Here is a 27381-nt window from a genome sequence, read left to right as displayed (position 1 = left end):
ACTCTACTTCATCTCCACCTCACTCCAGCACTTTGTCTTTTACAGACTCAGTCCCTGCCCTCGGAACAGCAACATCCAGTTTCACCTACACTATGAACTCAGTCTTTCCATCACCTCTGAACCCACGTATTCCAATGTGCAGTACAGTGCACTGATACACAGGCAGCAAAGAGCAAAAATCAACCTAAGCTGCTGCATGCAAGAAATTTTTAATAGCCAATTTGCGAGTAAATACATAAGTACAAGGCCAAAACATCCAAACCCACTCTGTTAGGGAAGACTGGATATTAACATCTCCATTCCTTTATGTCTTTCTGCATGATTAAGTATTGTTTCACTTTTTGGTCATATTCTTATGATGCAAAAGGTGGAACTTTCAAACCTTCCTCTCAAAATAACAAACTTCCATGAGCTTTATTTCTACACCAGGAGACACTCGCAGTTTATCGACATACCATTAAGAAAGTAGTTTTGTTTTGTAAAGTTCTGCAAATTTTTAAGCACATACAGAACACAAACTGAAGACAAGAATAACCCTGGCACCTCTCCCTTAGAGAGAAGCTGAAACTTCAACTAAAAGGACACTACCAATAGTCTGGGTAGCCAAACACCAAAACAAATCATATTTACATATGACACCAAGAACCACAGAGCTGCTACCTGTTGCAATGGTTATTTAGAGCCTCCGAATAATTCTACTAAGACTTACAGAAGCCACCATTAGAGAAAATACATCATCAGAAAAGTTGTTTCAGCCTACCTGTGGCTGAGTCCAAGGCTCCAAAGTCGTTTCTTTCAAAGGAGTTTGCGGCCTTCCCATTTCTTTTGTGTGCTTTTAGGAGAGAAGAGTACGCATCAGTTAGATGGTCAGTTACTCTGTCAGCATTCAGCATTAATTCCCCTTGAGGGAATAAAACAGTCAGGTACAAAATTCACACAAAAGAACGGTAACATATCATGACTACATACACTTGGAGTAGACTTTAGAGCTGATATTTTCACAGTTATTTAACTTTATTTTATACAGCTGCTTTAATTTTCAAGGTGTAGGGATACACACCTTCATCTGCATGTACAGATGAAAAAAATCAAGACAAAAAAAAGAAATTATTTGCCAGCAGAGCAAGGTTCAGCAGCAGAATCTCAGAGGGAACTCAAATTGGGTTTCACTATTGTTTTCTCCCTAAGCTTTGCTATTTTCAATAGACACCCTGAAGGAAGGACACAGACTGCAGTGGAACTAACTTAAATAGGTGAATTAGAAGAAATATTTTTTAAAGTCTGCATTATTTGGGTAGAGGAGCCGTGCTTTCAGATGGGAGCCCTTCCCTTTGCTTAACAGTCTTTAGAGTGGAGCAAGAAGACTGAGCAGTTCGCAGCTTCATGTCTCCTTGACTTTCCCCTACCTTGGAATATTTCAGGATCAACCACCTCAAATCAGCAATCCATCTAATCAAACAGGTTAAAGTAGTCTTCAAAGATGCAGAATTTCTGACCCTTCAAACTTCCTTTTTTCAATATTACCGAAACATCCTGCAATTACTTGTTAACGTCTGTAATTGCTCTGCTTCAATAAACACATAAGATTTTGGAGCACCGGGACACAGCATCGAATAGGACGTTGGTTCCTGTTAAATTTCTCCATATGAATTTCTCAGGGAAGGACCTCTACGCATTTCTTCAAAATTACCCAAAAGTCTCTCTTATTTTCTTTCTCCCTAAATTCTTTCCGTCATAAAATGGAAACAATGACATTCACAAAAAAAAAAGTCCTCTGCTGAAACACGCTATTTAAGTAGTGCCATAAAATATACTTAAGTGTATTTCCACCTCCTGAAATACAACCTATCTCATGTACTACCCTTTGAATGTGGCCTTTGACAATGTTATATAAATAGCATCTTATCCAGGCCTCATATCGGAGTGATCTAGATGTCCATGGAGACTGCAAGGACTGACAAAGAGAGGGAGAAACATGCCATTTGATTTTCTGTCATGTATGGTAAAATATGGCCACTTTAAAGGAAACTTTAAAAAAAAAAATACAGCATTTGTGGGCAACTTCAATTAACATGGAGTATTCACAGGACTCATTTCAAAGAACACCTTAATAAATGGCAATTTTGTTTTGGCAGAATGCATTGCCTGTAATAATAGATTACAGGCAATCATTTTAACCATTTTTGTTATATTTGAGGGTAGCAGTGGAACATGATTCATTCTTGAAATAGAACAATAAGTGCATTTCAAAGGAAAAAAGAAATAACTGCAGATTTAGTGAACACTAAACAGAGGTAAAATGAATGCATCTAGAAAGGGAAGGTTGTGTTTTTCCTGTATTCAAAAGCATACGTATTCTACCTTATAATCTTTCTTTAAATGTAATAATCAAGCATCAAAGGGACCCAAACACATAATGAAAATTATTAAACATATCAGTTGTGGTGCCAAGTTACCATAATAATTCCATATGGGATAACCTGCCAGGAACCTGACATTAAAAAGCACGCTATTTCTTGAGAAATAAGTTTTTCATGGCATTTCACATCAGATATTTAGACAACATTTTTCCAGTCAGTTCTATTTTCGAGTAGAGAGAAAAACGAAAAAGCAAGTGTGTGAGTATATGACGAAACATGATGCAAAAAGATATTTAGGCGAGACAAAACCTAAAAACAGTTGAAAATCATGCTCTAAATCTTAGGTATGACTTAATGAAGACTCAAACACCTCTTAATGCTGAATTTCTTATATACTAGCACCTTGTGTTCTTCATTTACTTCCTACTGTTTCTACCGCCCAGCACCTTTCACCCCTCTGGTGACAAGCGTTGGAGAAAAGTGACAAAACACAGCAAAGGTGAAAATAGAGCAGATTGTGGGGCAACTACTAGTCACTCAGCAGCCAACATCCTGGAACACATGGAAGAGGGAAATAAACAAGCAGTAACTGCTTTCAGCCCCTCCAGGCTTTTCACACACAGCACACATCATTTTTCCATCTCTCATTCCATTTTTACAACGCCGTTTCAGAACTAAGGGAATAGAGCTCTGGAAATTAAAGGCCCTAAACACACAGCACAGATCTGGTTTGCCAAGGAGAACCTGCAAGTGTTGCATCGCCACTTTTTAGTGCAGAAAAACATCTCCTATGTGAGCTGTGACTACACGCGAGACGGCTTACAATGAAGCTGCAGCTTCCAACTCAGCATGCTGCCAAACTCAAATTGTGCGAGTACCTGATCTGAACTACCTGCTACTACAGCGACTGTGCTTCTGGTGTACAAGGTCCCTACTTACCGCTCGCTGAGATATACGCATCTTCTTAATGGATCACATAAGAAGCACTTATTCATAACTTCTCTTTTTTAAAGAAGAATGTAGTAATGATAGACAATCCTCCTGGGAGCTTCTTTCTTCCAGTGCAGATAAAGAAGCCCTTATGGAAAGTAGGAAGTTTTACACCTTTATCCTCTCATTTTGCTTGGAGCATCTTCCTACAGCCTTCTGCAGCTTCTACAATTCCTCTAAAGAAGCGATACAATATGCCCACAGCCTTTCGTTTATGTTCCCTCTACTTCCTCAATTTGACATTTAAGTTTCACACACAGAAGAAAATTGTACTCATAACGGGAGAAAGATGGAATGATTTCATTCTGGATATTACATTATGGTTTCAACAGTGCCATTAGAACTCCGTTAGCTCTTGTACATGCACAGATTACAATTTCTCTAGCAGGCAGCCTTGACTTCTGGAATAAATTAGGTTCTTTTCATGTTTGATGAACCACCTGTCACTCCTCTTACAGCCAACTACTGTTCCACAAGCACAGGGCATATGCAGACAACTGGTTCAGTTCCCACCACTCGCCCAAGACCTTCTGAGATCCCCCCTCCCCGTGAGTTGAGGGAGACTCATATTACTCTATATCATTACCCAACGGCCCTTTTGGCTGTCCTGGTTCAGGCAATGGGAAAGGCAAGAAGAGATGGAAATCTGCATGAAGTCCTCCTGGCTGTAGAAGTTTCCCTCATCTCAGTAATCCTGTTTGCCCAGTGGGAAACACACTACTCCTACCAACAGTTCCCCAAGGCCAGGCAATCCTGTCTATCGAAAGAATGTCTAATTTTCATGCATTTTCAGTGACACAGTATGAAAGAGGGTTTTTTGCTGACTCTTCATACAGCCAGTCACATCAGTCTTCTACCTGACTACCTACAAATTACCTTGATCTAGTATGGTAACAATCAATAAAGTAGAGCATAATGGTAGTAAAAAGAGTGTGCACAAAATATTTTGCTGATATTTGGAATTTTCTGTCTAGTTGTAACAGCAAAAGAAGCTTTAATATTTAATCAAAGTAGTTATTAAATATTTTTTAGGGAAAAATGAAATTAGTCATGAATACTTCCTGTTTATTAGGAACAATAAGTTAACAAACGTATAACTACTTATGGCAGCTTGACAGGTAATATCCAGGCTTCCAAAATCTACCAGAGAGAATAAACTGTAAAATAGATTTTAAAGGTTATGAAAGTCATCATTTTAAGTCAGACTTCATTTTTATCTATAAGATACCCCACTTGCGGTGCCCACTCTGAAATAGGAGGGAAAAAAACCTCTTGTGCAGCTGAGATGGTTCAAACTAACCTTACAACAACCGCTCCCTTCTGACAGCATCCTTTCCCTACGCTTCTCAGCTCCCGGTGTCTGGGTGGGTTAGACTGATCCATAACAAGGCACTGCTAATTTGCTCAACCTACTTTCTCCATCAGACTCAACGCCATTCTCTCTCTGCCCTAAGGTATTAGTCCAGCTTTTCTGTCTAGGATCCTGCCCCGACAGTCCCCTATGTAGGTCAGGGAGGTAGGATGCAGGTGACTGAAGAGGAGGGATGCCCATTCCCTCTGATCCTGTCCGACAGCCGCCCGCCGAGCTCTCCCTTTTGCCTCTCCCTCTCCACAGTGCATCGCATGAGAAGCGGGAACGTGGCCAAGTCCAGCTGCATTCCCAAACAGCACCGTTCTCTGCCTCTGCCGCACGCAGCTCGAGCTGGAGGGCCTGCCATCCCCCTTGGCTTCCTCCGGCCAGGGCAGCCACCTCCAATGCAAAATACGTGCTCTAAAACGGTGGGGAAAGTCCTCCCCTTTTTTGCTGGAAAGAAGTCAAATTGTGTTCAGTTGGTTGGCTTTAGCTTCAATGAGCTCATGAGTTTCAAAATGATCATAAAAATTTCTAGTTGACCCATAGATGTGACTAATTTTTCAATGACTATGGCTTTTCCGGGATGCAAAGGGAATTAGTTCTGGCCTTCAAACATGTTATTCCGATACTAACTAATGCATCTGTTCAGTTAGGTGCCATCTCCTTTTCATCCTGCTTCCTTGTTGACAGGGGTTTTTTGCTTTTCTTCAAAGCAAATCTAGATGTATTAGAGTTAAAAAGAAAAACATGACGATTTTGGTTTATGTATTTTGATTTCTGGAAAAACCCTAATATTATCTAGATGGATACTACCACCAATAATTCTAACAGTTATTGATTGCTGTGAGAAGCAAAAGCAGACTGAAATTCAAAGATAATACGATGCATTTTTCTCTGGTGCCTTACAAAATTGCTACAGCAGCATTAAGATTGTCTGACTCAAAGTGTTCCACTCCTGCACTTTACAAGAGAGAGAGAAAGAAAGAAAAAAAAAAAAAGTGCTTTATGAAATTGTCTTTCAAGCTGAAATCCTGTATGGCTTGAAGTAGGATTTAGGAAATAAACAGCAAAAGACATTTTGTAAGCAGTATGTTAGCAACGTTACATTATCGAAGTCTGGTTGGAATTGCACGTTTATTCAGGGCAGCTTTTGTCTTTTCTAGTTATCTTTAAAGCGTATGGCCAAAAGCTATATTTTTAGACTGGAACTGCAGACTTTACTACTTTTCTGTCCCACATTACAATCAGGAAATCACATATACTAATTTCACTGTCCAGGCAGAACATCTTATTATCACACTGAGACAGAGAAACGCTGTAAGCCTGAGAAGGAGATTATCTCCATTAACAATGCCTCCTTCTTGCCTGTAAGTTGATTTCAGGTAATTGGATTCCTGCAGTCCTCTCCTTCAGCTTCCTAAAATCCTTCATGTGAAAGGTGAACAGAAGGGTTAATTTAAGCAAAAAAAGTACCATTTTATGTAACAGATGGCTAGAACAAATTATTTTGTTCCACTTCCTAAGCTTTATATAAATATGACACTGAAATATATGGGAGAGCCATAGGACAGCTGAAGTCAAGACGTTAGTAAGGATCCATACGGGAGGGGTTTTGCTTTGAGAAACGCATTAGGTCAGCCTTTTGCCAAAGAACATAAGGACAACTTAGAACTCACAGATAAGAACCCCTTTAAGGAGGTACCAGCATAGCCTAGAGCCCTGATATGTGATTTAGGAATGACAGGAACTTTCCACACTAAACCGCAGCCTGGAATCACCACAGATACAACCACACCAGATGACACCGTTTGGGCTGTAACAACTGCGGTTCCACTTCTGAAAGTATCAGAATGCCTTGTGATGTTACTATATGTCCTCCCAGTGATTCCTTGGCCTCAAAAGCCGCAATTTAACCCAGCAAGTCTCTAATGGTTCTGCCAACAGGCAGCTTTTATCTTGCAATTACCTCTTCAAAGATGCAATAAATCACCTAGTGCATATACAGCCAGCCAGCAATTATAAGGGCATGATTTCCAGAGGTGCAGCACACCCACAGCCTCCATCATTTATAGCTGTTTTACTATTCCTATAGAAAAATCAGCCCTTTTCTTACTCATTTCCTTCTTTTGTTCCAACGTATCTATGGGTAAAGCACGTGCTTGGCAGGAGACAGACAAATGGAAGATAAAGGCAGAGTGTGGGGTGGGGGTTGAATGACTATAGCATAGTAGGAAATCTCAGAGGTTTAACAAAGCCTGACATGAGATTTGCCAGATGGTTCTGTACCGGATTGTAAAACTTTAAACTAATCTTCATTTAAGAGTTTTAAGGGCTGTATCCCTCTTATAAAGCCTCTTGCTCTTTTGCCTGGTTGATTCTGGTAAATTATAGATCAGACTTTAGAAAACTGCTTCCATGAACAGCAGCTCCTTAAATCTCAGCTAAACTGAGCAAGAAGATTACATGTTATTATGATGTAGCACAGCAGGATTTTAGTACAGCAAACATAATGATGTAGAGAAGGATAAAACCACCGTTCTGTGCAAGGAGGTCATCCATAGAAGAACAATGCTCTTTAAACAGCTAGGAAATCCATCCGTACATGGTGAATCCTCACTTGGCAAATTCTTTTCCTTACTGGTTCTGTAAAGACATCTAACCACAAGCAAAACTCAAATCTGTATTTCAGGATTCAATGATCAAGCATCTTACAGGAAAGCAGATGTCACTTGGCAGAAAAGGCAGCTACTTCAAGGGCAGTTTTACGGTAAACACATCCTACTGGTTTTGTGCAAGGAGAAAGGATTCCCTCTGATTCCCAGTGAAGGGTTAGGTACTGTAGTATTAAAAATTAAAATGCTCATTAATCTTAGTAGTGCAAATTTAATTGATTTCATTGTAAATCAAATACAGTCCACAAGGAAAAGCAAAAGCAAAGTCAGTATACTAAGGTGTAGAAAGTCTTTCCACCTGCTGTCGGTAGATGCAATCTCACACAGCATCTTCGTAACTGAAATTATACTGCAAGGAATTTAGAGATTTCAGACACTAAATGATGACAAGTTAGAAGTGGGAAAAATGGAGAATTAAACCAAGCGTTTGGTAAATAGCAACAGTAACATTTCAAAAATCAAGAGACTGAGACCACCAAATTCTGAGACTTGATACAGGAATTTGATACTAAAATTATGGCCTAAAAGTCTTTTGAACAGGTGATACAAACATTTAAGTCTGTTCAGCTCTGAGTCAGCAGCCTCCTGAATTTGCTCTAATTTTCTTTTTCTGTACATGGTTTGAATGCAAAGTAGTAACGTCAAATGACCTCCCCCTTCTCTCTCTTTTTAATTGAAACATTATTTCCTGCACATGAAAGCTTTTGACTTAAAAGCAATCAGGTGTGATATTCACAGCTCTGGTCTTTTCAAAATGTCAGGCACAGGAATTATACGGATTTATCCTAAAGCTCTCTGTAAGAATATCAGCATTTTGGAATGCCTAAGAAAATGCCTATCTATAAGAATATGCTACTGAAGACTTCATTTTTACAATCAGATACTGTGCTACACTTCTGTATTATCTTGCACATCGCTGCTATTATATTTAAACAAATTTCCCAAATTTCAGAAATTATAAAAATTTCTCAATAAATGCATAGTTAAATTCTTTCTGATACAAGAACAGGGGCATTCACACAGATTCAGACAATCCTAAAGGAGCAAAATTACTTTACATTTCGATAAATAGAGAAGGTTTGGGTTTTGTTTTCTTTTTTAGAATGCCCATGTAAAAATCTTAGTGGTAATAGCTGATAAAACATGCTCACACTGCATGTTTTGACTTGAAAGTATTTACATTTATAAAACTAATGTGACATTATATGCTAAGGTATTCTTACATCAAGTGAAAGGGGGAAAAAAAAAAAGAATGTAATATCAAACAGCTTGTTTTAGTTGCCTGAGCTCTACTTAGCTTTTAAAGAATGAATATAAATGTACACAAATCCGTTTTGTGACTCATATATAAAGCATCATGTTAAGAATGTAATACATAGCAGCAAAACTACGGCTTCCTGTATCCCTGCATATTTTCTCTGGAGTTGTTAAAAATTCACATTTCTTGTTATATCCCTTCATAAAAATAGTTTCCCTTTCTGTAGGTTATTCGGGAAAACTGATATAGCCTCTGCCAGTATCCACCTTGTCCAAATGGGTTTTTTTTCCTAGGGTATGTCATCGTCTTCCCCTGTGATGTGACTAAGTTATACTTCATAGAAATCCAGCATCTTGTAGAAAACATTTGCAATTTAAATTGCTCTTTCTCTTTTAATTCTGAATTGGATAAAGGTGTTAAAAGCTAAGGCTTCCTAGTTTTTCTCACCTTACTAATCAAGTAAACTAAAATTACATTATCGGAGTCAGCCAGGAGTAACTGGGACCTGGCTGGTAGAGAAAGGCCTGAATGGGAATCTCACACGCCAATTATAGCTAGGAGAGAATGGCTGACAAACCCCTATACTTTAAGCTTTGAAGTGTGGCAGAACTAAGGAAAATGTGCCACCTTAAATTAGATTTTTCCAGAAAGTTGATAAATAGGCTTACTCATAAAGAGCAGCAAGACTAATCTGCAATTCTCCTGACATTAGAGACAACATGATCTATAAAAGCCGTGTTGGATCATGCGCTCTTTTCATTTGATGTCATCCTATTTATATTCCTTATCCCCAGCTGTGACTATTTGTCTTCTAAAGTATGTTTGATTTTTCTAGTGCCTATTGTAGTTCTTAGTATAAGAAGTAAAAAAAAAGTCAGATTGTTCTTCAGGTAGCAAGTCTATGTCCAGTACAGGCACTCGTACCATAAATAATCCCTCAAGAGATGAAGAGGTACATTTGGAAATAATTTTTCTTTCTTATCAAGTCTCTGATTAAATTATTCAGCATGTATCCTAACCTCTGGCACAGAATTCTGACTGAATGCAGCGCAACTTGTAAAATAGGGAGGAACAGGCAAACGCAGGTAGGAGTCACCAAAGATAAGTATAGGTAAGAGTAGCTCCATCTCTCTAAGGCAGGTCAATGCAAGGGAAATTCGTGGCCTTGCTTCAACCAAGAATGTCTGGGCTGTATCAGCACAACTTGTGAAAAATATGAGTCTTTCTGTAAGCACAGATGTAGGTAATCGCATACTCCCATCATTTGTTATTTTCCATGTGATCAGGATACAGTCTGAAAGCTATCACAGCATAGATGTGCTCTCATTACTGTCTAGACATCATGACAAAATTCCTTGGCCCAAATATTGGAGTGGCTTTAAAATTTAAGCACTTGATACAAGTATTACCTTGGTACATCTGCTGCCTTGTCCCTGTTCTGATCAGAAATATGCCCAGAGCACGGCACGCAGCAGAGTTCTGCTCCTGTTGTACCCAGCACCAAGCGCGGCAACGACACGGCAGCGGCAGCTTGATCAGTGCAGATTAGCGATCCACAGGGATTACACAGCCTACGCTGAATCCCACAGGACTGCAAAATTGTATTGCTATTGTAACTGAAGACAGATTAAGTTTAGAAAGTAAAATGAATGAACACAAGAAGAAATGAACTGCACGCTCTACAAAGGTTTTATAAACGAGGTGTGAATTAAGAATGCAAAGGGATCAGGGCAGATCCAAGTCCTTTAAATAAGGGGTGAGGCAGGAGAGGTATTTCAGAAGCACTGAAGAAGGTTGACAAGCAGGTGTTACAGTGGTGTTAAGGATGTCTATACTTAATCCTACGAGGTGTCTCCACTTAAGATAGATCAGTTTCTGACTGTCTTCAACCAACTGTACTGCACCTAAACCCAACTGCGTTCTCACCTCCTATTTCAAAGTTTATTTTAATCCTGACACACACTGTTTCTCAAATACATTTCCTGACACTTTCCATGTTTTCTATTTAATTTGCTGTTAGTCATGAGTTATTGAATGAGAGATTGGTTTTCCCCCATGGGGCAGGGCAGGGGAAACGGTAAAAGAAAACAAAGAAGATAGTATCTAAACTCACATCTTCCATAAATATATGATATCAAAGGAGTTATTATTGTGTACACAGAGCTCTTATAGGTGATAAAGTAAACAGAAGTTTGTTTATTAGGAGGAACTGCTTTAATTCTTCCAGCTGATATATTCCAGGAATAACTTGAGCTTTTGGAAATTGTTAATGAGCTAGAAATCATCGAAGCATCATTCTGATGGAAGTTGAGGGTTTTGCATATCACACTTAACACAAGAGATTTGCAAATAAATGTTTGAAGCATGCGAAAAACAATGGCAAACCCACAGAAAATGGCCATCAGTGGATTTCTCAACTATTTACAGTGAATTGCTACTCGTCTTACATTAAGCACACTTTCAGTGAAATAATATTATATATGGCAGTGAAATCATACACAGTAGCCACTTTCATTAATTTATTATAAAGTGCATTTTTCTGTCCATAGGCAATAGCCTGGAAGAAGGTCACTTATAAAAATTGTGATAATTTTCTAAAGCGTTATGCAAGTCTTGATCCTCTCTAATATCTATGATTTATGTATTGCATAAAAAAAGCATTCTATTATCTCAGGGTTAATGCACTAAACCTCCTGGTGTAAATTCAAATTCTTAAGGAATATGAAACACAACTTACAAGACAGTGGCTCTTCGATCTTTGGAGATACTGTTCTTTATTATTCCAATTCCTACACCAAATGAACTATTATTGAAATAAAAGATTTGAACTTGACGCCTGCGACTTTTATAGGGCAAGTACTGGTCCAAGGCTCACTACAAAAAATCCCTCCAAAAATTAACAAAAAAAAGATCCTAAGTCGGTATTCTCCATCTTTTTAATTGTTTATCTGTTTTTCTAAATGAAGTATAGCTTAATACTATATGTGAATTGAAACATTATCAACAAGAGAAATCAAAGTTATTTAAATTCTCTCTTTCTGAAGTGGGGAAATGGGAAACACTTTATCCCACAATTCTTTAAATATTCTTGTCAGTCCTCTTGTAACATAAATAAATAAAGATAGAACACCGTTATTACAAGAATGTAAAACTGTTACAATCTATCTATACACGTATGAAGTGTCAGCATTCAAAGGTAAAAATAATATTTTTCCTTCTTTACTATTCAAGACTTATCTCAAGGAGAGCAGTTGGAAAGAAAGAAGAGGCCACATAAAACTTGTTGACTGAACCAAATGGAATTTTCCAGGCAATCGCATGCTGTACAGATAGGCCGACTGTACAAACGTACCAGCCTCTCTTTCCTTTCCTCCTCTGCATAACTGAGCACATACACTGCAGTTCAATATTAGTGAAGTGGAACTCAAAAAGCAAACATCATAAACTTTTCATGTCCTTCAAAAAGCCTATGTTCAATTCTGATGCGGCGGTGAGCCTGGCACAAGTACAGTCAGCAAGATTCGTATCAGCCAGTCCAAGGAACTTGAGCTGACAACATCCTAAAACAATCATCCCATTCTGTTTCTTTAGCAAACGAAGAATTGGAATAAAAATGAAAACACGAAGAACAAAAGTGTCACTGCTGCTCAGTCTCTGGGTGCTAAGAGACACTGCTGATTAAGATATTAACTGAAAAGCCTCGAAAGATAAACCTTTTGAAATAGGGAATGAAAGACATTTGTCCTCCTTTGTAGACATACACTGATTATTCTAAGAAAATTTAACCACTCCATATATAAAAATCATAGCTAAAATAATTAATGAAAATGGTAAATAACACACAAAGAAAATAGATAAAGGATTTCCTCAAAATCAGCTGCTCTTGGTACATAGCAAAAGGAGCTTGTGCCACATGACTGATGTTAGGCAAAAGATCTATCATCAAGGAGGGAGGAGGGCTTCTGGAAAGCTGCAGATCAAATAAAACAAACGTAAAACTATTTTCTATGTTAAATATGTATGATAAATGTAAACAGACTTAATCCTGCGTTGTCCTGAATACTGCAAGTGAAGAATTTTACATAACCTCACGTGTCCGTTTCATGGAAATTTTTAAAGAACTCTGTTACATCAGTAATTTTCCAGTGATTTTCTCCTCGAACATGCTTAGAAAGGCCAATTGCAGTAAATAGAAGACTGAGAAGTACTGTGCCATATTATACATATTATAACACATCAATGAATCACGTTAAAGATTCAGATTACGTGTCCATCCCCTATGACCCAACTCAGTATACAGAGAATCTAGAACCACTCTTCATTGGATGAAATACCAATAATGCAGAATTCATATTTAAACTTCCCTTCAAATTATACTTACGAATGCATGAATTCTTACAAAATCACAGGATTTATAGGAAAAAAAATCCACTACAGAAATAGCTTTTCTACTGCTCTATTTACAAGTTTTCCCCATGTTTACTTCTTACTTTAAAGAAATATTCTACCATAGCATAAGATACTACTGATTCATTTTAGGCACACTACCTCGTTTCAGCAAATATTAGCGTGGAGAAATCTTATCACAAAAGGCTGGAATGGCTATAAAGGAAATTACACGGCTCAAGTCAAGTCTTGAATAGTCATCTTGTTACAAAGGTTTAATATTGTATCTCAACCAGAAATCAGATTACCTTTAAAAAAATGTAACATTTCTCTCCCAGAAACAAATCAGGATTTGATTTTTTCCCCTTTTTTTTTTTCTCCTTTCTCTGTCCTTATGAAGTTATCTCCAGTTTATAAAGTTTCTCCAAGCAATTTTCTGCCAACAGTTAGCTTCTTTAATTCATCTCTAGCATAAATTCCCAAGCACAAGAGTAGATTCTTTGCTGCTTTGAGATCTGCATTTAATTCTACATTCCTTTCTTTCATATCAGAAAGATTCGTCTTTATCTACATCATTTTACTTTGGGGCATCATTTAACTTAGTCCTCCCTAGCCACAAGTCCTAGCAGACCCTCCCACAAACTTCTTGCTTCAGTAAATTGATTTGCTGTCTCCTTTAACTATCCTTCACAACAAATCAATCCTTTGACTCCTCCAGCTTTTCTGAAGGCTTATCTTTTGCACGTAAGAGGAAAGCTGTAATCATCCCCCCGCCCCCTTTTTTTTTTACGTCTCTATGGCAGTGGAGAAAGATTAATTTTATATTAAGCATTTACCATTACAGACAGAGCCAACAGACCAGCCAGCGTTCCCAGTCTCAGTGTCATTACTGTCTGTTGGAAGAGGGCAGGAACTCTGCTGCCCCACACAAAGGAATTACTTAAAACTGTAGAAGTTCTCCACCCACTCACATACTCCAACATGGACCACAGTTAGAATTTCTCTAAGGATATGCCTTAAGGAACGCTTATGGAATACTTATTTCAATTCTTTCCATTTGCCTCACAATTACAGAGTGGACCAGAAAAAAAAATAAGGGGGGAGGTGGGGGGAGGAATGGAGAAAGATAAGGATCTACGAAGATCTCATCTAAGGACTCGAATCCAATATGCAAAGAAATAACATTTAGAAGCTCTGCCAAGAATGACTGTTATACCTCAACAATTCTGAGCATAATTAAAGACTGAGCTCTTCAGATATTCTGGAGTAAGTCAATAACTCAACTTCACTTGAGATGGTTTTCTATATTGGAAGGAACACCATGTCATTAGTTAGCTCAGAGAGGCAGGAAGAAAATGGGTACAGATAAGGTAAACATAACACTTCTACAGAAATATTGAAATGAATGGCATTGTTCATCTTAGAAGAAAATGAAAAGTATGACATAAGAGGATATATATAATCAACACACAGGCATATTTGTAGGTCAAGTAAATTATATGGTGACTGCTCACAAAATTCTAGTTCAAGAAATGGGAGGAACCAATTAAATTAATATGCTGCTTTTTAAGGGAATTAAAAAGATATATTGTGAACTGGATGGTTGGAGTGCTGAGCACACCATGGATTTCACAGCATGGCATTGAAGAGTAACAATATTCAGAGCTATAATAATTAAGACAAAATAGACATGATCTCCAGAGACCATTGCAGAACCTTATTTTCCAGCACCTCTAAGCTATTCTGAGCCGTGGGAGTGAGAGCTTTATAAGTGATAATTCCACCCTGTGGCACTTCTAACACATTTTTCATAAACAACTCACATTTGCCCATGTTAGTTCTGGTGTACTTTACAGTTTGAGCAACGCAGCGTTTCTTGTTTCTGCAGATTTGCATTTGTCCACACACGCTTGATGTAAGCTGGCAAACCAGCTTGCCTCCAGAGTGAAGTAAAGCCCCTGAACAACACAAGATCTCCTGCTGACAAGCAGGCTACGCCAAGATGTCACTATGTGTGTGCTCCAGTGACTTAATTTCAGTAACTGAAAATCAGAGCTCTGAGGACATGACTTTACCAGTGTAGGCAGGGCACAACGTGGCATTTCACGGTTCTCATCATGACCCACATTCAAACCGCAACAGATCGCATGACCATAGCAGCAGCAAAACCTGCAGAATCACTGAATCAGTCAACAAAATTCAACAGTTATCCTTTCAGTAAGTTACACGGGGTGGTAAACAGCAATAATAAAAATAGATCATGGAAGAAACCATAAAGCAGCAACAGGAGATATGTTGTCCTGTATTTCCTAGAGTACGTTGCAAGAGTTGGCATCCAATGCCACGATTCTGACTCTCAGACAAATCTGTGAACTAAAAGTTTCATGAGAGAAAGCTGTAGGTTGTAATAGTTTTAACACGGAGAAGTAAAAAAAAATAATAAAATAAAATAAAAATATTTCAGGGAATTTAAAAGAAAAGAATTAAATGTGCTGGGTCATTAAGGTCAGCTCCCTAATGCACAGTAAGCATTCACTAGCATAAAAAGCTTTTACAGTTTCCTGAGGCTCAACATGCACTCTTCTGCTTTTAGATGTCAACAGGTTCATCTCAACCATGCCCTTAGCATTCGTAAATCACCCACTTCATTATCAGCCAGTGCTGAGTGGCTGTACGAGTAAATCTAGAGAAGTTAAGTACCAAACACAACATCCCTGGCACAGCACACTGCACTGAATTTGAAACTTATATTTCTGAGATTACTCTCTGTGCCATCACACAGAGGAGATCACCTCGCGGAGAGGAGTGACAAACACAAGCTGTTATGAATGCAGCGCTGACAAAAAAAATTGCAAGTACCTTGGCCTCGTCAACCCAATGTTAAAAGTCATAGCCAAGTTCTCCATCAGAATGAACTGCTGCACAGCACAGAGGAAACCACGGCAATGCAGTGAAAAAGCTCACACCTTTACCTGCTAGCTGCCCTCCACAGCTGCCACCACACGGAGCCAGGGGAAAGCTACACTCCAGGTATTTAGACTCTACTAATAACCTTCTCTCCTCCTCCCCGCAAACCTCCCTACTGGGGACAAACTCAAACTGATTACACATTTCCAAAGAGTCTTCCAAAGCCGAAAGCTTTTCTCTTCCACACCATATATAACTTTGTGAAAGTGAGAGAACACATTCAACTGTAGTTCATAGTCATTCTCACTTCCAGAAGGAATTTCTCCCGTGCAACAAGTCTAGGCGTTCGTTTATCCTTCCTTTGCTTCTTTGGTCCTGGTTGGCCAGTCTGGAGATCTGTTAAGAGTTCATAGCTTGAATACATACTTACAGAGACATACTCGTACACACTTGGGTTTCTCTCATGTAAAGATGACTAGGGACTCAAAGTTAACAGCCCATGATAAAAAGTCATCTGTGAGAAAAGTAGTCTTTCGTCACTTGATTTTTTAAACCCTTTTTATTAAGCCTCTATAAGTGTTCTTTGTTTGTTTGTAAGATTCCAACAAATACAAAACAATGCCATGAAATTTCATACCTGTAAATATCCTGGTTTTACAGAAAACGAGGAATACATGCCAATTTGTATGGAAGTTGCATTGTGGTATCTGGCAGCACGACAACCGCATTTCACAGAAGTTGTCACTAAGAGACTTGTTCTGGCCAGAATAAATTCACTTACCACAAACTGGTATGGGCAGGAAGATCCCACCAGTTTGGAAAGGCATGCTTTGTGCATACTCTGTAACAACTACCTTCAGAAAGTAAGAATACTTTCAACATAATCAAAATTCTTCGGAATTCCCTAGTCTGCTGTTTTGTTTATGTTGGAATAAAACCAAAACTCTCAGCTCAGATCTACTTTCCCAAAGAACTCTCAAAGCACATCTTTTGTGCCCAGTCTCTTTATGAAGAACAAAACAACCAGAGATGACTGTGCTACTGTTTATTTATATTATGTTAGTTGTTACTGGGTTTTGACATACCATAAAATATTAATAATGATTAAAAGTGCATTCTTATTTTCCTACAGGGCATAATACAGACTGCATATCAATGGGCAAGTATTTTATCAAATTTTATAGTTAGTTTTAATATATGAATAAAAATGCTTCTTATAGTTAGCATTTATCCCTCTTTTGTACTCTTTAGATCTATACTCATGTACCAACTTAGGTAATGAACAGTGCTGTAACTTCTAAAGGTAAAGTAGTAAATTCTTTTAATTGGCTTAAGCACTTAAGTGTACAATAATAATTTCAATTATGCAACTAATGTGAATTTTAACATCTCTAATTGTCCAGTTTTGCTAGCTTTTTTTTTTTCTTTTTAAATCAAGTAACCTTCTCAACCTTCTCCATTCTCTCAAAAATATTTTTAAATATCCCAGGTACAATATAATTGCAGAAAAACAAAGTTCAATTATGGCTGACATGGCACTAATAGTTCATGTGGGTGTATCTTCATTTTAAGAAAGGATCCAAATTTTCTGGCTTTTTGTCAGAGACTGCGTTGTTGTGGGTTTCTTATTAAAAAAAAAAAAAAAGAGTTCAAGTACTTTCCTCACAGCTTTTCTTCCCCTCTTTTCCAAGCTGAAGAACTTCATCACTATTTCAGATACAATAGAGCAAACAGGCCTTCTACTGAACTGTGAATGTTTAAATTACTTAACTAACCCTTCTCGCAGTAAGAATTGAACTTCAAATGTTTATTTAACTTCACTTAGTCTTCTATCCTTTCAGTTATCTATTTGTAGCCATCTGGACTGCCACCATCAATAAAAATTGTTTTGTGCTGTTAGACAGGGGTCAGCATCTTGAAAAGGCTCTCCATCTAATTAGATAGATTCGTAATTACAATAGCGTAAAACACTTAACAACCACATCTTAAAGTTATAACTTACAGTCTATACTGAAATAATTACAACTGTGAATATAGTTATATACTCTGTTCCTTGGAGATAAGCACAGCAGAATCCACTCTCAATTACTGTCATGACACCTAACGAGAGGCGTGTCCCAAACCCTAGACTAAACCACAAAATGCCATCCTTCAACAGGGTGCTAATGCATGGAAAAAGAAACGGAATCGTAGGCATAATCATAAGCAATCGTAGTTCCTCACCCCATCACCCAAGGGCTGCCCTGTCCTCCAGCCACTCCCGCTGAGTACCTCAAAGCTACTCTCATCATCACTGTTTCTCTACAGTCACTTTCAGTCCATTTGGCAGAAGATTTAATGCCAGATTTCACTTCACAAAGAGGTCGACCTGTACGAGGTCCAACACAAAAGAAATGAGACTATAGCTCAGGAACAACGAGTGGGAGGGGACAGACAAAGAGAGGGTTACAGAAGGCATTCTAGCTTGTCATAGTGAGACGAGGCTCAAATCAATCGCATCACTCTGTAAGAACGGACGCTTGGTCATGGAGATGCTTTCTTACCCTCGGTCAGAAGATGTCGACGTGCAAGAGTGAGTTAACATCAAGTTTCTTGTGACACTGAAGGAATCTGTGACAGAAGCTTTCAATTATTAACTGAGGCTTATGGTGAAGAGATCCCAGAGACCAAGTGGGTGCTCAAAGGAACTCATTTTTTCATCAGCAGAAGATGCAAAAGCAAAAAACAACAGAGATCCTCAACAGCCTTTCAGAAAATGATCTGCAGAATTGCTTTGATTGTTGGCAGCGCCGTATGCAGCTGTGTATCAACTCAAAAGGGAACTGTTTTGAAGGTGATTGTAGTTGATTTTCTTAATTTGTTAAATAAAAAGAATTATAGGCTCAGTCTTAGTTTTGTGTCAGACCTCGTATTTCAGCCATCCCACAAATCAGACACTGAAGGAGAGAATTTACAACACAACTGAATTATAAAGCAACAATCTCCTGGATTTTCAGATAAAGTACAAGGGAGGAACTTCTGAAACCCTCCTGCTGAGAAGAACACAACACAATTACTAAGCTAACACAGCATTTCTACCCTGAAGTCTTTCACGGCAACTGTAAACCTTCAGAAAGCACTTTTAGTGACTGCCGGGATGAATGGCTCCAGTAAATACATTTTAAAAGCTGGAAAATAAAGATCTGAATTTTTCTTTTGTCTGGAAAGCTTTGTCTTATATCCTCTTCCATACTCCCCTGCTGATGCCTCCAAAATACAAAGACGCAACAGACTCGAAAGCACAGAACTGTGGAAGTCACAGACTTAGTTCAATTTCCTTATAGGTCTGCTTTTATGCGAAATCTCTCATTTTTATCTTTGCATTCTCTTTACATACCTTAGCCACAGAGATAACCTTTCTAGACAAATAACGCCTGCTTTTCTTTTAAACGTAAAACACTTTCTTTGTAAAAAATGCAGAGAGATCAAATTAGGACGGTATATCCATATGCATATTACCGTTTTAATTTAAATAGGCTGTTAAGTAGAATAAGGCAGCAATCTTTTCACTTCATTTCTCCCAACAGATACTTAGAAGAGAAAGATGTGAGTACTTTAAACTGGAGAGGTCAGAAGGTACTGTAAAGGTGAAGTAGAGATATTCCTGTTACTGTTCTTATGCAAGTATCGCTGAGGGAAAGGCGAGCGCTACCGCAGGCATGAGGCACACATCCCGTTACACACACTGGCACAGAAGCTAGCCCCGTTCGGAGTCTAGTTATTCCAAACACAACAGTCATGTCAAATCTCTTAGTAAGTCCTGTGAGCAATATTTGGATTTGTGCTTTCCTTACAGAAAGGCTACACTGAACCCAATGCTTGATTAGAGTGAAAAGACGGCAGCTGCAATATTAACTGGCAGTCCCAGAACAGACAACTTCTATCTACTCAATTTTTATTATTTTTTCTTTCTGTTGTTCTTTCTGGTTTGCATGGATTTTTTTCTTTAAGAATAAATATGCCTGGCAATATTATTATATTACAGCTTTTTCAAACGCAACTAAGTAATTAATTCTTCAAAGCACAAAGACTACAGAGATATCGATGAATCAAGTAATTCTCACCCTACATAAGCACTATTATCCTGCGTGTTTTTTTCAATAGTAGAATGATAAATTGAAAGATTAATTGAATTGTCCAAGGTGGTATGTTGAGAAATTCATAGAAACAGACTTAAGGAAGCAGCATCTCCTAACACCCAAATGTTTAGACTAGTGGACTAGCAGTGTTCTAGATGAACAATATGATTACCCATCCCGCACAGTATCGTGTGCACATTATTTCAGACATGAAGTAATATTGCAACAAGTGCTAATGATCCCTTCTTAAGTGCACAAAGACAGATATTGCACAATGGACCAACAGGATGAAACTATGCTGTTCGTCTCCATGAACTGTTTCATTCAGATGGGAATATATATGTTCAGAAAAAATGCTTTGGCATTTGTGTCTTAGATTAAATTCTTGAAGAGATAAATCTGAAAATACTTAGAGTAATAAATAAGACAAATTCAGACTATATTAAAAAAAAAAGTCACAACTATTACACAATTTTTTTATGCCAGTTCTAGAAATGAAGACCGCAGCAAAAGTTAAATACATATGTTGTATCTCAGTTTGTGTATCTCTAATTTGTGTCACACATCTTGCAAATTAGCTCATTGAATAGCAAGCATACTAGCTTAAGAATAGCAAATCTATTCAGTTGACAGAGAGAATTATTCGACCTGTTAAAGACTACTAGATTTCACCAAAGCAGAAAGAAATCAGACAAAAAGTCTGCTCCATTCAAAGTACAAAACACAGACCAAATTAGAAAGAGAGAACAAACAAATAGAATGGAGCCCAGGAAACATAAGGAGGTATTTATTTTGGTAATATCAATCCAATCAGAAAAAAGTTAAAACCACTTAAGTAAAAAGTAAGCTCTCTAAAATGAAAGTTTAGAAAGTCTCTGATGTATTTATGAAGAGATAATTAAATTCAGAGGAGTATTTTCCACTCTGTTGAACACACCTCACATAGCTTACACAGTTTCAGAACCATCACCTATTTTGAGGAGTGTTTTTAACAGTAAGTAACCAACATTTCCAAGATTTTTTTGTGGGTTTGCTTTTGAATTTCTGTCACTTCTGATTCTTCTAAGTGGGACTTCACAAATTGCCAGTCTCGGGCAATAATTTGCCATGACAGCAAAAAATCATTTTGCAGATGTCTCTCGCAAGGAAGACACCTGTTTCTGTTGCTTAAAATCAAGTAAATAAATGTAGTAATACCTCATTAAAGCCTCCTTTCATAATGCTGAAGCTATTTTAAAAAGTGTACTTCTTCTAATGGAATAGATGACTTCTTTGTCTCTATGACTTTCTTTCCCAACTGCACGTACTTTATATGAAACATAGCTCCGAGGCTGTCAATTGAGCTTGAAAGTTAATGTTCCTGTAAATCACCAACTGCCAAAACGAGTTACACCATTTACCTTGTGACTGTTTTTTGAAAGTTATCATTGAAGTATTTAGCTAATCGCACTTCAGACCCTGTTTGTCTCCCAAGTCTATATGGCCAGCAGCCATCCACGTATACGAGACGCAACAACAGAACTGCACGCTTGCTGGTTAAGCGATGTTATGGTAAGTCATTAGTGTGCTATACCAGTGATGGATTTCAGAATTGAAACTGCAATGAATCATGTCATTAACTCAAGATTCTCTCTCTCCAACGCTAACGTGTCTTGCAGTAGAAGAGGCAGAGCAATGGCACAGTATTTCAGAGAATGCTTCCCACGAAACACAAGACATGAAATGAAAGGGTTCTTTTATTTAAACACAGTTCAGACAAACAGGTTTGTCATCAGAGATCTAAATTTCTTTTTCTTTAAAGGATTTTTCTAGACTGACTTATCTTTACGCTCTTCCCTATACCTACAACAACTAAACCCTAAAACCCCAACAACTACGGCACAGTCTTAATCTTATACAATGAGGGTAATTGCCTGGAGTCCAATAAGCATTAGAGAATGCAACTACTGCTCTGACCCAGCTCTGTGGGTGAAGGCAGATATTGTGAAACATCCATAGTGGAATACCGACCCGCTCATTCTTATCACCTACATTGCTGATTTTCAACTGAGCACAGTATTTCAAATTAACGATTGGAATAGAAGTTCAAATCACAACACGGAGGAGGCAGTTTAAAGAAACTGGAGCCAGTGAGATGTTTAGTAACTAACATGGACAGCGTGCCTTGTATGTGTTTTAGGAGTTGCAGTCCAACTTCAGTTTGGCCCCTTTGTTAACAACAAATCTTCACTGAAGCACAGAAAGTGTCCTCCTGAAATGTATCCTTCCCTTTATTTTAACTACAACGAAACTCAGTTCAGATACTCCGAAACCATCTCACACATGCTTTATCTGAACTAAAATGCAGACACATCATCCGCATCCTTCTGCATCCAACCGGCAAATTTGGGATCATTTTTTGCTGTGTGAACATTTTTCAATGTATGAACACAATTCAAGTGTTTAATAAAGCGACACAAAATTTTGAGGAATAGTTTATTTTATTCTATCTAATATCTCATAATATATAGTCAACCATTTCTTAATTTAAGATTAGTTAAGATAATCTGATTGCTATTTCGTAATTACTGCTTTCAGTTAAGCAATCCTAGAGAAAGAGAAAAGTAGAGCAAGGAGCAAAACCAGTCTCAAGTTGGGTACATTTGGTAAACAGTGTGTTGCCAGGGTGCCACTTATGAAAAGGCTGTTCCAGGACACCAAGGAGGGTCTGAACTGTAGTACACAGTTACAGAAAAAAAAAAGAAAAAAATATGACTCATTTTCATTTAAGTAGAAAATAATTTTTTTTACTACAATTATGATTTTGAATTACATTCTTTTTGCTTTCTTCTTTAAATCAGTGAAGGACCTCTGTGTCATTACAAAACTATAAACAGCACTTCAGCAATGATTATAAGCTAGCATTGTCATTTCTTTTCCATGCTTATTACAGGTCATATTTCTGCCTAGACTGCAAGATTATTGTAATGCTTCAGGCTGGCAAGGATTAGTAAAACCAGTACACAGATAATACCGTATGCTACTGAAATCAGGGTATTTGAGGTAAGGAAGAGGTAGGTACGGATTTTAAGTGACAGGCAACCAATTACTTTAATGTTCATAATAATAAGACCTGCCAACAGAATAAGGAATAGAGTCATCAGTTTACTACCAGTGGTGACATTTCTTGTTGTCATTCAGCAAACTAATTGCCTCTTTTGTCAGGTATGAATTCCTTTTAACAGAGATGTTAAAGGCAATGGTGTCTGGCCAAGAAGATACTCTGATTCTTAAAGGCTTCTCCTGTTTACTAAAGTTCCTTTTCAAGTTTGTTTATCATTTATGCTGATGTCTGAGGAGCTATGGGGTTCCTGCTTTTCAGAGCAGAGGACAGAAATAAGACAGAAAGCATTACGAAGCAATTTGCCAGCCTGTATATAATACGCTAAAGCATGTATCTATTTCTTCTTTAGAGAACAGGAAGCATTTAATCATTCCTGAAAGACCTACTTATCAAACTGAATTACTTTAAGCATCTTCCTATAAATCACAAAGAAGTATTTTACGTTTCTAGAAATGAAGCTCGCTCCTCTTGCAATGAGCAGAAATGTTAGCAAACACACACATCCTGTTACTATGCTACATTCTACAAACAACTCTTAATTTTGCAACGTCTACTACATGAATAAAACTTTGCTGAGCAACATTAGTCTAAAAAGAGTGATAAACCATTAACACCTCACTTTCTTAACTCTAGCAGTCTACCTTTAGAAATTACATACCATTCTGCAGAGGAATGTTTCTACCCTCCTATATTACTGTTCTCTTTGCACATGTTGAGGCAGTTTCTAGTGTCAATTCTGAACGATGAAGCTCAATAAAATTATTAATACTGATCAGGATTTGCTTTTTCTGCATTATCAGGCTGTGCATCAAATTACCAGCCCATAAACAGGAATTGTAGCAGATGAAGAGATTTTACTTACAACAGCTGATGCAGTCATATCAAACAGGGCTCCCAACATTACTCTGTGACTTCCCATAAAACAAACCAACCACTCAATAAAGCGCTTCTCTGTTCTGCATTGTTACCAAATAAGTAGATATTTTTCTTTTCTCGTTTGCTTTAAAATCAGTCATGTTTGTCATCCTTATAAAACAGCAGCAGAGATACAGGGCTTTACACAGCTATAGTACACACACTGATTGGAAAAAAACCAAATAGACAAAATCAAAATGTCTTTCTATTAGTGAACACGCATAACATCATATATATAATGGTTCCATCCCCAAGAAAAAGTTTTAAACACAATTTTAATGCACGTATCTTTTCAGAAGAAGAGAGGCCAAAAGGCAAAGTGGCTGAGTGAATTAGTGGTTATCCCTTCTAGTCACAAGGCTTAAGTGCCATTACCAGTAATGACAGTGAATTGAAAGATCAGAAGAGAGATCTCAACCACTGTGCAAGTCTCCTAAAAGCAGTGCAGCTACCTGTAGAGTTACTTCCTATCAAAGAATATTCAGTGATGTTATAACACTGCAGCAGCACACGAAGACCACTGTATAGACCATACGCTGCCAAAAAAGCACAAGTGTCTTAAAATGTCTCTCCTGTAGTCCAAGCGCAAAATTGGGACACCAAAAATGAGCGAACAACATAAAGTAAGCAGGATGATAACACTGAAGTCTATCTTCACTTAACACCAATTGAGTTAAGCTTTAGTTCAAAGCTATCCTCATTTGCTTCAAAAAATCTCTGGCACTAGAACAAGTTCAAGGAATGATTTAGCAAAGGGATTTATTTTAAAAATACAAGTTTTAGGATCCCCTCTGTGTTAGCATATACCTACGGATAGTTAGGAGAATGAAATTTAGTTTATTTGAGAAATATGTATTTATTTTCAATTAAATACTCTGTAGAATTTTATCGTAAGAACTTAATCTACTTGACACTTGTGAATACTTACAAAAGAAACTTTTAATGGCTTGATGCTGATAAGGTTTGTCCCAAACAAGGCCAACATGATACTTCTCACAGGCTCCCCTAGGGATATCCCTGCCTTTCTGCTAAAAACACTCTCAACGTTTAATAAATCACAAATTTTATCAGAGCAATACACAGGTTACCAGGACTTTCCTAACAAATACCAGTGGCATCTACAAGCACAAGGCAGTTTAGGTCAGTTGTGTTTCCACAGCATGTAAGAAACACAGCATAAAAACAGTTAATTTAGTTCCAAGTCTCCTAAAAACAGTAGCTGAACTACATAACTACTAACAAGAACTTGTTTTCCAAACATATATACAAAGATTTTTTCAGTCTCTCTACTGTTGCTTCACACCTCATTGCCCCGCTTTACTGAACTCACTTCACATTTTAAGCCACTTCCAAACACAATTTGATCTAAAGACTTCAAACCAAGAAAAACACAGAATTTGTCAGCGGACACAATGTGCTCTAATTTAGATAAAACAGCTAATTTAAGATGGAAGATGTTTATTCCATTTTCTTTCCTCTTCCTAGGTTTGAACTGCACGATGTGAGGAACCTGCGATGAACCTGGGAGATGTTGTCAATAGCAGGAGTATTTAGGAACCACTTTCCCTGGAGAGGGATCCGTTTCATGCATTCAAAAGAGACAATTGATCTCCATCTTCACATACTCACACCATGACTGCATGACCGATGACTAACGTTATGAAAATAAGTAAATCTTTTTCTGGATTCGGTAGCGTAGGTCAAGCTTTCCTCTCGTGCCCATAATGGGATCCCACCCTTTTTGAGCGTCTATTTGCATGCTGTGCTGCTAACTCCACACTATGAAATCTGCAATTTGAAAGACAGGCACTTATTTCTCAGGCGTTCACCAGTAAGATAAGCAAAGGCTCCAACTCCTGTTAAAGTACAGAGTTAATTTTGGCTCCCATACATAAATACGCTTTTGCCTTCCTGCTGATGTACCTTAAACAATGACCCTTGTGATTTCAGATAAATTACTTGTATATTTAATGTTAGAAACATAACCTAGCCACACATCAACGTGATGCCAGTGAACACAGCGCGAGCAAGCTATTGTACTGATCTCTAGTTATGCTGCATGTGCGTAAGGCTTTGCACGTGAGTTTTTGCAGCCTCAGAATCAAGGAATAGACTGCACGAGGGAAGCACATACCTGACACTACCCTATATTCTTTTCAGTACTTTATATTATATTTCAACAGGGGAATACTTTAACATTCTGATAATATGTATAAAATATGTTTAAATGTCTTTATGACATTCCAGTCACCAGAGTGCAAGAAGTCTTTTCCTTCCTCAACCCTAATTAATCATCATTATCAGTATCCCACCAGGAGACAGGCACGTTTTTATCATTAAAAACACGGTATTTTAAGACAGGGGGAAAAAGGAGAGATAAATTGGTTGTGATGAAAATACAGGAACTGGTATCACTGTAGCAAGTTTATAAGAGGAACACTGATTAAGCTCCTGAAAGGATGCTGATTACGATCAAACAAAGTGCTAAAAAGAGTTTCTCAGCAGATGCTCAAGGTGTTACAAAAAAACCTACTTAACTAATGGAGCTACCTTGAAATGTTTTAAATTATGAACAAGAGTCAAATATTTATTGACTCTGGTCAAAAAGGTATCTGTTACTGATATCAAAACTCTCAGAAATAATAATTATTAAGATACACAAATAGAAGCCTGAAAAGAGTTTGAAAGCCCAGCAAGAAAGTATTCTGTCTGTATAAGAAAGAATATTGGTATAGCACAGGTGTCATGTACAAGCATACAACTGAATGAAAGTTCATAAATTAATGTAATAGTAAAATAACAAGAGCAAGATACTCTGTCATGTTAACACACAACTAAATAACATGCTTTGTCTGTTTTAGAATTAAAATTTTAGCCTTTATCCCATGTTATTCAAGGCAAAATTCATGTGGCAGAATTTTGCCATAGGTGATACTGTAATACAAGGCTGATAACCTTTCAAATAGTAAATCAGTAGAATAAAATATTAAAAACATTATGAAAGACCTTAAATCTTTACGCAGTTTACAAATATCTGGAAACTGGATAGACCAGAAGATAGGATACTTTTCTGTTTCAGAGAACAAGGTGTTTGTTGAATTTTTTTTCACGTACTAAGGTGGTTTACAAGTATGACAACATTCTTAGGGTTTAGAATCGTTAAACGACTTCCTTTACTTATTAATATTAGGGAATGTTAAATATAAACCTCACTATTTCTATACTACAAGCACACAACACTTAGTACAATAATTTATGTAAGTTTTGCATAACTTTAAAAGGAAGACCTAATTAAAGAGCATGCATTTAATAGACCTA

General features: G+C 37.6%; 1 protein-coding gene across 3 annotated transcripts in view; it reads right to left on the bottom strand.

Annotated features, from left to right (window-relative positions):
- Positions 1–27381, bottom strand: part of PCDH11X (protocadherin 11 X-linked) — a 470689-nt gene that overhangs the window by 244039 nt on the left and 199269 nt on the right. For all 3 annotated transcript variants that reach the window (XM_054075388.1, XM_054075390.1, XM_054075389.1), the window contains exon 5: positions 761–832. In XM_054075388.1, coding sequence (XP_053931363.1) covers positions 761–832 — 72 coding nt within the window. The remainder of the gene's footprint in view (positions 1–760; positions 833–27381) is intronic.

The sequence above is a fragment of the Cuculus canorus genome, chromosome 10 (assembly GCF_017976375.1).
Source record: "Cuculus canorus isolate bCucCan1 chromosome 10, bCucCan1.pri, whole genome shotgun sequence".
Lineage (NCBI taxonomy): Eukaryota > Metazoa > Chordata > Aves > Cuculiformes > Cuculidae > Cuculus > Cuculus canorus.
The sequence above is the reverse complement of the archived record's forward strand: the minus strand, read 5'-3'. Positions and strand labels throughout refer to the sequence as shown.